The sequence below is a fragment of the Catharus ustulatus genome, chromosome 2 (genome assembly GCF_009819885.2).
Source record: "Catharus ustulatus isolate bCatUst1 chromosome 2, bCatUst1.pri.v2, whole genome shotgun sequence".
NCBI lineage: Eukaryota > Metazoa > Chordata > Aves > Passeriformes > Turdidae > Catharus > Catharus ustulatus.
Window position 1 is genome coordinate 35,486,807 of NC_046222.1, and position 12,118 is coordinate 35,498,924.

The following is a 12,118-nucleotide window of genomic DNA, read 5'->3' on the forward strand; positions in this document are numbered from 1 at the left end:
ATAATATAACTCTGTTGTAAGGCAGCTGCTGTGAGCATCTGTCAGTTCTCACCATACAAACCCCATCAAGCAGCCAGGTCATTTGTAAAGGAAGTGCTGTGTAAATTGAGAGCACATTTATACTTTTGTTAGCAAGCATAATTAATTGATTCCCTAAGTCCTGTTGAGCTGGTGGAGTTAAGGTACGCTAACTCTCAGAGGCAGCAAGCAGAGATGGGAGCAGGGTGCTTAACTTTCACTTCCAGACAAAATGAGAGCTTCATTGGCCAGGTGACATTAATGGAGTCTAGAGCTATGACAGATCCATGCCTCTGTCTCTGTCTGGTTATGTTAACTGGTCACAGATCTGAGAGTCCTGTAGGCAGGTAAGCAGGCTGCAACAGCTGAGAGGCCTGGGATCCTGTTCCCTTCCACAGCCCAGCTTCCTCTGCTCTGAGTTGACGGTAAAGGTTTCCAACCACACCCCAATTTCAGTGGCTGAATATCAAGGGGAGAGGGATGAGCAGTGTCTGGGGTAAAAGGACTGACTCAAACAGGGTGAGGACACTGAATACTTGTCCTGTGACTCAGTACCCTCCCACCAGAGAACCTCCCTTGGCATATGCTGTCATGCTGTCCCAGAGCACTTGCTGTGGTCAGAGCTCTGCTGCCCTGCAGGCTCTACAAACAGCTGAAAAGCCAGTGCCTAGCCCTAAGGAGCATCACTTCTGAGAAGACAAATAACACGTGTGAAAGAAGGTGAAAGGGAGAAGCAGCCACCTGTGTAAAAAATTTGTGTGCTCTACATTTCCATTCTTCCTGCTGGCTGCATTTATAAACTGAGTAATATATTTGCTGGAGGACAAAGAGAAGCTACTGCTGTGTTCCTGCTTCAACTTGGAACACCTGCTTAGGAAAGGTACATATTTTGGCCCTTAGAGAAGCACAGAGGCAGGGAGAAATTTTAAATGACCCAATAATACTATGGACTGGTTGAATCGTGGAGTTAAAAATGCCAATGGGGACTTCAACATCTGGCAGCCTAAACTGTGTGTAGTAGATTGAGGCACCCCTAGGAGGGACTGATTTTTGACAGTACTTTCATAATGAAGTTTTAAGTATTCAAATTCTCATAATAGCTGATGCATTCAAATAAGTCTTTTCATATCTGGCTATACCAAGATGAAAGAGAAGTTGATTGAGAGATGAGAATGTCTGTCTTAGTGTGAGGGTTGGGACTAGCCTAGTGTCTTTTCTCTGCTGTGAATCTTCTCTGCTGACTATCTGTACGTGACAGTCAAATCTGCAACATATAATATGAAAGGGCTGTCATCAGAGTTAACTGACTGTACCAGAAGATCTGTCCCCTAAACCTCTGAGAAATGTCATACTCCAGTGAACTTCTTTGGGGTTGGCCTAGGTGACCTTTGAAGGTCCCTCCCAACCCAACCCATTCATGGTTGTTCATCAGGCCTGTGAAAGACAGAAAGACAGCACCATTCCATGGCAGTGTGGCCTTCAAGTCTCAGTAAATGGATCTGATTTGATTTCTTCCTTGGGTTCTGTTATTTATTTTGCTGAAAGAAAAGACATAAATGGAGAAGGAAGATGAAGCATGACTTGATTTTTTTTTTTTTTTTTTTTTTGCTTCTGTGCTCTCTAAATCTGTGTGGTAACTTGGTAACTTCTTTGATCTGAAGGTTAGTCTCTAGGCCATGTGTAAGCATATGCCTAATGTGTTACATGCCTGACAAGAAAAAAAACAATCTCTCAAATTGCCCACAGCAGCTACTTACTCTGTTAAAGCATGCCTCTTAAAAGCAGGAAAACTGTGAAGTCTGAAAACAAATTACTAAAGATTTGTCTCCTGGTTTTTAAAATGGCTGCAGTTCACATGATGGATATAGGTAAGTTAATAAAATAAATGGCAAAAACTTACTTTGTTGTTGTTTCTTCCATGTGATGATGCTTTTCTTTGTAACTCACCTTATTCATATAAATATTTTTGTGTAGTTTATGGAAAAAATGGCACAATGCTTCCAGTACACATTTGGAGTATGTGTGTGTAAAATCAGTGCCAAAAAACCCCTGAAGAGGCATCTTCTGAACCTCAAAATAGCCCTGCTCTTAATTTTGCTAGAGACTTTTTATGCTGTTCTACCAACTTATCTCAATTTTAATGTTGGAAAACTGGGCGTTGAAGGCAGGAAGTCAGGATCTGCAGTAACTGCAGACTTCTCTAGTGCTTGAGTGTTAATCATAGCAAAGCTGGTTTGTTTGTTTTTTTATAGTTAGGTTGAAGTAAGGCTTGAGGCTCTTTCCAGCTCATTGTCATCCTTCATAATTAAATAAGGAGCATAACGGGTGAGAAGACAGAAACAGCATGTTAAGACAGTGTTAAAAAAAGCATCAACAAACAAAACACAACCCTGCTTCCCAAAACAAAAAACTAGCAACCAAAAAAAATCTGACTCTTTTTTTCTGTCCACATAGGTAAGTATGTGAAGCATGATCATATCTCATTTATTCATTTTTCTCTTCCTCAGGCATTTACCAGAAAAAGTCAAAGACCATGTTCAGCTAAAGAATATGAGTGGGCAGTGGTTTTATGAGGCCAAGTCGAAGAGGCACAGGGATAAGATCCATGGAGCAGATATTATCAGAGCTTCCATGCGCAGGAAACCTGCCACCATTGGTAAGCATTTAGTTTGGACTTTATTTTGGAAAGGCTGGCTCTTACTTTGCTAACCTCAGACAATGTTGTTTGTGAACTACAAGACTACTGGTCTCCACAAGTGGAAAGTGATGCAAAAAAGAGACTTCCCATGTAATTTACTTTGTAAGCTTTCCTCTCCCACAGTGCTGTATGTTAAAGGGTGGTGACTGCTAACAGAAGGGACTGGTTTGTGTTTATTTGTAGGATTAAAAGTTCTCTGCACTCGTAGACTCATTCTCATTTCCATTTCTGAGGCCCTGTGAGTTATTTGAGAGCATGCAAAGAACCTAAGATTGAGGAAAATGCTCTTTAACATAAATTTTCACGATTTCAGTGCTTGTTTTGAGACATTTGAGGCTTAATGGCAGGCATCACAAGCTAGAGATAGCAGTTATAGCTAATTGAAATATATGTGCTGAAAGCTCTGCCAGCTGTAACTGGCATCCTGTGTCCAGGTGAACTTTCAGTACACCCAGAATCCTCATGCCACAGTGGGTGCCCTGGTAACCATCAACTTTATCCCTTGGAAGGAGTGAACAGCCAATCTGTATTCACAGATTCACAAAAATATGCTATCTAATATCCGAGATTTTATAGACCCCCCCATCTCTCAGCATCCGATTTTTAATCTAAAGTGTCCTGATCTATTTTATCATTCTTCATGTAGAAAGTGATGTTTTTCTTAGCGAAACTGAGCTACATCCCCTTTCAACCTCCTCGAGTTCTACTGAGTCCTTTTGATTTAGAAGAGCAAGACTTAGATTATTCTTACCAGATTGTACTGATGTTTGTCCTATTTAGTTTTTTTAGTTGTGTCAAGGGATTTTGCTGTGTGCTAGTGAAGCAATTAAGATACTTCCTTCTATACTGTGGCTGGACTACACTTTGTTGCTTTCTATGGGTTTTGTAACTACAAGTTAACCGTGTTTTCCTCTGTCTAACCCTGTAATATTGCACTTTCTCAATTTCTATATTTTCAGAGATGATTTTGACTAATGTCAGTTTACTCAGTTTGAGGTTACTGCTTTGAGTTAAGTTAAAAAGAAAAAGCCTGAAACAGAAAAAAAAATGCAGAAAAAGAATCATAGGTGGTTATTGTGGTGTGTTTGTTATTTTGGCTGGTTTTGTGCTTGAAGTTTATGAAAATCAGCTGTAAAATTCTAGCTAAATTTCACAGTAACTTGTATCTTACATGAAAGTACTAAAAGCCATACCATGTTAAAGGAAAGTTAATTAATCCCGATCTTTTTACTTAAACAAAGGAACATGTTGGTACATTCAGAACTAAGTACAGTTGCTTGGTTTCAATGACTCATGAGATGGCAAGATATTTTTCCTTGCAGTTATAGATAGCAAAAGTGTGAATAAAAATCTTGCTTATTTTTGCACACTAAGAAATTCTTCACTTCTAAACTGTTGATGAAGATGAAAAAGCATTAGAGGAAATAATGGAATGTTTTTGCTCTGAAAGGGATTATCAGAATAGAATTTTGTCCCACCCAAAAAAGAAATGCAAATGTATTTGCATTTGCTGAGTGAGGTGGGGCTTTTTATTTGTTTGGGGTTTTTATACTACCCTTTTAAGATCTTGTGATAATTCTGTCCATAAAGGATTAGCCACCTGCCTTCCAATTTACTGCTTAGGAAGGGAATATTTGACTGGATTTCAACATATTTTCAGTTTCGTATGGTTTAATAATTTTTGCTTCCTCAGGACTGAGGATGAACTTGCAGTATTTGTCTAACTGCAAGAACTGCAATCTTTACCAGGGTTCTTATAAAAAACTCCTCCATTTAGGATCACTTTAAGGTTTAAACCAGATCTATCTGGTGTAGTAGAATGAAGTATTCAGAACAGTATTTGACATTTTTAGTAACATTAAGAAGGTGTTCTTTAGAAGGCACCAGATCTGCTTCTGGAAACCATTCAAGTATAGTGGGCTTTAGAAATAGCTGTAGGCCTAAATGCAAATGTTTGTACTTCTTAAGAAATATCCTGTATGAACATGTGGGAAACAGCAATATTCTTGCTTCATATTTTAGCTGAAGTGGGTCAGAACAAAACGAGCAAAGCAAAGGTCAGCTGGGTAAACAATGTTAATAAAGAAGTCTTCATGCCACCAGATCTACACAGCATTGTGGAACATCAAGAAGAAGAACAACAGAAAACTAGTTCAAGGTAAGCTATCTGTTTATCACGCTTGGAATGTATATATATGGACTAGTGAAACTTGGGAGCTGTAAGTTCCATCCAAAATATTGTACTTATCTCTTATTTCAAAGGTCACCAAATGTTGCCTCATTTGACAATCGTACAAGAAATCTTTGCACGTGACAGGCATATAGTCATGTATTGTTCTGCATTTGAATATAGAACAATCAACAGTCTTCAGCTTGTCTCAGAAAAAGTTGACAATCAAGCACAGAATGGTCGCACACATGTTCTCATGTCGCAATTTATTTTGGTTCCTTGAAGTGAGACCTGGGTTTTCTAGTTAGAATGGCTGGCCATGATCAGTTCCCTGCAGTCAGTAATAGGGGGACCGGAACCTCTGCATCTCTTAATTGACTTGTTTACTGAAACCATTCTATTAATTCAGCCTGAATTTTAAACCTGAATTACAGCATTATTGAGGTTAGAAAAACCTGTAAAATCATAAAGTCCAACCATTAACCCAGCACTGCCAAGGCCACCACTAAGCCATATTCCCAGGTGCCACATCCACATGTTTTGAACACTTCATATCACATGAAGAAGAGACTAAGACATTGCAGTTTTGAATTTTCCATATTATTGGACACATAGTTTAAGACCTCTGCAGCTTTTTAAGAAGACCAAACATATTTCAGATGGAACAAACTAGAATCTTGAGATAGCTGCAGAAAATTAGTCAGATTCTACCAAGAAAAGTAAATGTTTTTCTGGAATGGAGGAGCTTCCTTTGAGTAATATAAGGTAGTCATCCTTGGTATGCCTGAATTACTAGCGTTGTAAGGAGGGGTGGATGATAAGTAGAACCAAAAATGATTTAGTATTAAATCGGTTTATCTCAAGTCTGTAAACATCCCAAACAGCTTTATTTTGCTTTAAAATATCCTGAATTGATTTCTGAAACAGACATGTTTTCTCTTTACAATACCTACATGTAATTAATAGCTGTGTTAAAAACTTCCAAAAAACCTACATTTAGGAAGGAAAATGCTGAAACAGGTGGAGTCAGAGAAGGTAAAAGTGAAATATATTGAAGGGGCTGGATTTCTCAACACACTGAGGAAAAAAGAACCAGAGGGTAACCCAGATAGCCACTGTTTGTGCTTATAATGAAAAGAGTGAGGTAAGAGCCAGAGTTACTTCTTAGGGGAACTGTTTTACTTCTGGTTGTGCCATTGATCCACTCAGTAACCTGCCACTTTCTTGTCTGTCTTCTAAATCCTTCTCTGTACATAATCTGTTTTTTCTTTGCAGTAAGGCTTCTCCTACTGTGCATTTATACAATACCTAATAGCAATTGAGCCTTTCTCTTTCGTGGTCTGCAGTCTGGGCACACACATTCATGGTGAATGGCAGCAAAGGTTGGTGTGAGTCTTAACAACTCCAGTTTGTGTTACTGGTCTTTCTTATATTTTATCCCTATCAGTGAACTCAGAGTTGTTTGTTTTGACCACATTGAAATTGTGCTGAAAAGGGTCAAATGCAGTAATTTCACGACCATAAGGCGCACTGGACTGTAAGGCGCACCTCCAGGAGTCGGCAAATTTCGCAACTTTGTACGTTTTATAAGGCGCACCGGACTATAAGGCTCACTTTTTTTTTTGCAGTGAGGAGCTGCACTGCATGCAGCAAAGTAACAAATTACTGGCAGGTGCTCTATTTGCAAACATTTTTCATAGATTGGCATAGCCTTTACACGCAGCCCCAGGCGCCCTCCCCGTGCCGTGGGCCTCGGCACTCCTGCCCATCTCCGGCACTGGTAGGCGAGGTGCAGCTTGGGGTGGCCACGGCTCACAGCAGTTCGGGGCCAGCGGCTCCCTCCCCACGTGGCTCGTGCCAGGGTGGGGCCGGCGGCGGCTTCTTCTCCCCCCTGCGCCCAGGCTGGGGCCAGCGGCGGCTTCTTCTCCTCCCTGCGCCCAGGCTGGGGCTGGCGGTGGCTTCTTCCCCCTGCACCCAGGCTGGGGCCAGCACAACCCGGCTTCTTCTTCCCCCCGCACCTGGGTTGGGGCCAGCGGCAGCTGGCTTCTTCTTCCCGCGGCACCCGGGCCAGGGCCGGCAGCAGCTGCCTCCCTCCCCACACGGCTCCTGCCGGCTGCGACCGCCCACTCCTGCCCCGCCTCGCGGCTCAGTGCTCCCATGGCCCCGCCCCCCCATTGCGGCTCACACTTCCTGTTTGGCAAATTTTGCGACTTTGTCCATTATATAAAGTGCACTTCCGGGTTTGGGCCAAAATTTTCGTCAAAAGGGTGTGCCTTATAGTCGTGAAATTACTGTAAATGCTTCATTATAGACTCGCCAAAAAAGAAGTTGTCAAAAAAGGATGATAAAGGTTGCTTGTCACCAGACAGAGCTCTGTTTCCCCTCCCAACTCAACTGATATGCTGACAGAGTTAGTTGTTACTAAATGTAGGTCTTTTTGCAGGTGGCTTTTACTTTCAGGGGATTGTTATAAAGTTATTTTTTTAAGAATAACAGAAGACATGTTGCTGTTTAACATATCTTTTAGAGTATTTTATGTATCATCTTGCAGATCAGGAAAAGATGATGATACTTTTAAAGAAGTATAGCTTTATAATGCTATGCTTATAGTTACAACTCTTCACAAACTGTGTGTGATTGATAAGCTATAATAGATTTCATAATATGCCAGGGCAGCCTCTTCAAAAATTCATAGCATAGCAAGGTTTAAGAATATGAAGATAATTTTTTAAAAATGAGACCAGCTTGATTGAAGTGATTTGATGACTTATTTCAGACCACAGCCATGCAAAGCTTTATAATTATTTTCTAGGTCTCTCTCCTGCCTTTTACTCCAAATTGTACCAGAAGTTAATCAGCCACCATGCCTTGTTCATGTTTACTTACACTTTCCTCAGTAGCTCAAGATCTCTCTAAAGCAAGCTCACCCAGTCCAGTGATTTATGAGGCAGTTGGAAATAGACCTTGGGAAGTGATCTATCATATGTGGGCCGGATGCTTACTTACTTTGACTTTGCATAAATAACTTGATTAGATGCCTCAAATAATTTGTTTCTAAAATGTCAAAACCTACAGCAAACAAATGTGGCAGGACCGTGAAATTACAGTAATTTCACGACCATAAGGCGCACCGGACTATAAGGCGCACCCGCCGGGAGTTGGCAAAATTCGCAACTTTGTAGATCAGATAAGGCGCACCGGACTATAGGGCGCACTTTTTTTTTGCAGCGAGGCTCCGCCCCCAGCTCCCTCCGCGCGGTTGCTGGCCGAGGCCCCGCCTCAACCCGGCAGTCATTGGCCCCCGGGCCCGTCTGTACCTGGCAGGGGCGGTGCCGCGGGGCCCCAGGCCCGCCTGCATCCGGCGGGGCCGGGGCATGGCCGCCACCCCTCCGTGCTGCCTCTCCGGGGCCGGGCTATGGCCGCCACCCCTCCGTGCTGCCTCTCCGGGGCCGGGCTATGGCCGCCGCCCCTCCGTGCTGCCTCTCCGGGGCCGGGCTATGGCCGCCGCCCCTCCGTGCTGCCTCTCCGGGGCCGGGCTATGGCCGCCGCCCCTCCGTGCTGCCTGCACAGGGCCGGTGGGTGCCTGTGGAGGGGCGGCTCCGCCTCCACGGGGCTGGAGGGTGCCTGTGTAGGGGTGGCTCTGCCTCCACGAGGCCCGTGCATGCCTCTGGAGGGGCGGCTCCGCCTGCACAGGGCCGGGGCGTGCCCGCCCCTGCTCCGCCCCACCTCCACCTGGCAACCATGGCCCTGCCGGCTCCCCCCGTGGCTCGCAGCTCGCACTTCCGGGTAGGCAATTTTTTTGAACTTTGTTCATCAGATAAGGCGCACCAGACTATAAGGCGCACTTCCGGGTTCCAGGGAAAATTTTAGTCAAAAGGGTGCGCCTTATAGTCGTGAAATTACTGTAATTGCTTATGATTTTAGTATGGGCTTAATTCACTGTAACTGAGATTAGTCTACACAATATTGCATGTGAGAAATTGCAAGAGGCACCATATGCTTTTAAAATACTCTTCCTTTCTGTTCTTTTGGTACTGGAATTTGAAGGAGATTGGCCTGGCCTAACTGTGGGCATGTCTCTAATAACCCCAGTATCTGGGGTGGGAAGGGAAAGTATAGCATTTAATTTGGCTGATAAGATAGTGGAGCCACAAGGAATTAATGGGCTCTTCCTCTTACAATGCAATAGTCTTAACACAGCTAAGAAGATGAAGCAGAGTATCTTTCTGGAATTTGGAATTACTTTTAAGGCAGTTGACAGCTTACAGCATCCAAATGCTACCTGGGGTTCAAGCACTTGGACTTCTAAAGCATTTTCAAGGGCTGCTTTAAGAATAAGTTTGTGGGTGTTGTGGGGTTTATGGAGCTTTTCTGTTTGCTTTTTTTTCCCCCCTTTTCCCTTCTTTCTCTAAGAGTGTGCCTCAGGTCAGCATTGACTTGCAGGCTTTGCATAAACTGCACAGCTAACCTGAGGATTGGGTCCAGAAACTGTGTGATGACAAATTACTCAGAGTATTTTTCTTCTGGGTCCTGTTCTTAGAGCAAAACAATTCTTACTGAGTGTAAAGAAAGTTTAGTTCTGGTAGATCTGTTTGTAAACTGATAAGGATAAAATTCAACCCTGGGGCCAGTTCAGCTACTGTTAAATCGGGGTGCTATATTAGGTGGAGCAACAATATTCTTAAAATTAGTGGTGACCTTTATCCCCACCCCAAATATCTAAATTCCATAATGAAGCTATGAATTATTTCTTTCTTGAGTTTTATATCATTGTGATAACTTTCTTGCATACCAGAGGCATTACAGGCCAGGTGTGTGAAGTGTCTTTGAAGGTGTAACCTTGAACAGAATGAGTTTTCAAAGGTGAATCCCACTGTCAATATTACTTCTGTCCAGTGATACTATCTGTCTGTATGCTGAATCTCAAAAAAGGAGGGTTGTCTTTCCAATTAAGATTTGTAGGTTGTTTTCTTTCCTAAGCTAGAAAGTATTCTTGATCAACATTGAACAGGTGGCACCTGGGGGTCCTGGAGTTCAGCAAGTGGAAAACTTGCACAAAAGTCCTGACTTTTAAAATCGATGTATTGACAATGCCAGCAAATCTGTAATCCCTTTCTCTAGCTTTGCTCCTGCCTTTGCCTTGTTGCCTCAGTCTCTGTGGGACTTGGGCCTTCATTGGTGGCTCTTGGCACATCATTTTTCCAAGTTGAAGTGCAGAATTTTTAAAACTTTTTTTAATCTGTCATTTGGCCTTACACACTTTTAGATTAGCCTTGTGAATGCAGTATATCTGGGAACTGTTTGTTCAGTTTTCTTATCTATATGGGTTGTGGGTAAACTCATTTGCAGACCCTTTGTTGTAAAACTTAGTTGTAGGATCCTGGCTGTGTTTTTTAGGGTTGTTTGTTTGGGTTTTTTTGTTTTTATTTTTTGCTTTGCTTTATTTAGACCAGGGTTTTCAGTATGTAATGCCAAGTTAATAATCTGTAAGTATTCTATATTGAGTCCAAAGAAACATTGCATTCAAGATTGTGAGATCATGTTTCATTGAACCCACACACAAAGTTACCTCTCCACCTGTAAAAAAACTGCATTGAAGAATGTCTTACCAGCTTCTTGCAGCTCAGGGTGCTTAACAGTATTTTCCTTGCTTAAAATGAGTGAGAGGTTAAAGTATTTGGGATCTAGACCTTAAAAGCAAAAATCATGATTGTCCTGTTTGGTAGTAGATGATGCAGAGAAGACACAAAATGCAGGAACATACAGGTATGATGCTGTCAAAAACAACAACAACAACAAAAACAACAAGTGCTTTATAAAAGAAAAAATGTAAACTCCATTTTCTGTAGTTTCTTTAATACGTATGTCTATTTTCACACTTGTATTAGAACTAAAACCATATGGTTAAAAACCATAATGTGAAAGGATATTTTGGAAAAGAAACCAGAAGTTGCAACATTTTGCTCTTTGAGAACCAGAATTTTTTTCTTGCTTGGGATCAGCGAATAATAGAAAGAGGAATAGTAATCTGTAAGTAATCTGGTATGTGCATATAAGAGGCCAAAACAGTTACTGTCTTTAAAAAAAAGTAGGATCGGTTAATTTTTCAGCCCTGAAATAGAGTCCATTATAAGATCAGCTCATACCATAACTATCACTATGCATGGTGATATATTTCTTAAAGGCAGTATTGGATGCCTTTAATGCTCACTATGGTCATTTTTTCTTCTCCATAATTATGTTTTTCTTTCTGCAAAATGTAAGTGATGTCACTGCTCAGACACACTTAGCAGTCCAAAGGCAAATAGACTTTGAAGGGTAGTTATCGGAGTCTTTTGGGGGTGCACCCTGGAGAAGATGGGAAAGTTGTCCTCCCCCTCAGGAGGGCAGACTGGTACCAATTATCAGACTGGAGAGGTATTTGTCAACGCAAGGAGATGAATCTAGAACTTGATGAGAGGTGGATGCTGTTTCTGTTCTGAGACACCTTGTGGTTCTTCTACTTACTACCCTTAAACCTTTTCACATGTAACAAAGATCATTGAGCAAAGAAATACTCAGTTTTGGAATCTCTTTGTACATCGAGATTGGAAAAACTGTAGGAGATACTTTCCTTCCTAGCCTGAGATATGTTTCCTATCTGGAAATATAAATTCTTTCTGCTTCCCCCACACTGTTCCCCCACTCCAAAATCATAAGCCTGTATCTTGGTTAATGTCAGTGTTTTCCATAAAAAATTAGGACAGGGCTGTTATGCGAAGACCATATTGAAATCTATGTGTAACTTCCATCTTCAAAAACCAAATACTTTTTCAATTCTGAGATGTTTCAGTAAACTCAGATAGTAAAATTTTGATTTGGAAAAAAACCTTGTGTCATTCTGCAAGTAGATGAAATATTTCTCAAGGTAATACAGGAGCTGTTGCTTCCAGCTCCTTTAATTTCTCCATATCTGGGCTATACTTATTATCACAAGTAATAACTTACTTCACTTATGCTATCAAAAGAATTTATGCATCTCAATTGAAAGAATAGCTTATAGAATGTAACTCTGAGGGGTTGTGTTGTCATCTGTGACATGCCACATCTTTACTATGGTGGTGATGGGGTTTCTCTGTTTTTTCTGACCTTGGCACTTTGCAAAACTTTTTAATCAGATTTTGGCACTTTGCTCCACTTTGATTTCAGTGCTAGAAGTACAAATGTAGGACAAGGATGGAGATCGCAGCACT

The 12,118-nt window shown here is 41.7% G+C and overlaps 1 protein-coding gene across 7 annotated transcripts in view; it reads left to right on the forward strand.

Annotated features, from left to right (window-relative positions):
* Positions 1-12,118, forward strand: part of SYTL2 (synaptotagmin like 2) — a 59,147-nt gene that overhangs the window by 22,319 nt on the left and 24,710 nt on the right. For all 7 annotated transcript variants that reach the window (XM_033052313.1, XM_033052314.1, XM_033052311.1 and 4 more), the window contains 2 exons: positions 2,526-2,674; positions 4,739-4,874. In XM_033052313.1, the coding sequence (XP_032908204.1) occupies positions 2,526-2,674; positions 4,739-4,874 (285 nt within the window). The remainder of the gene's footprint in view (positions 1-2,525; positions 2,675-4,738; positions 4,875-12,118) is intronic.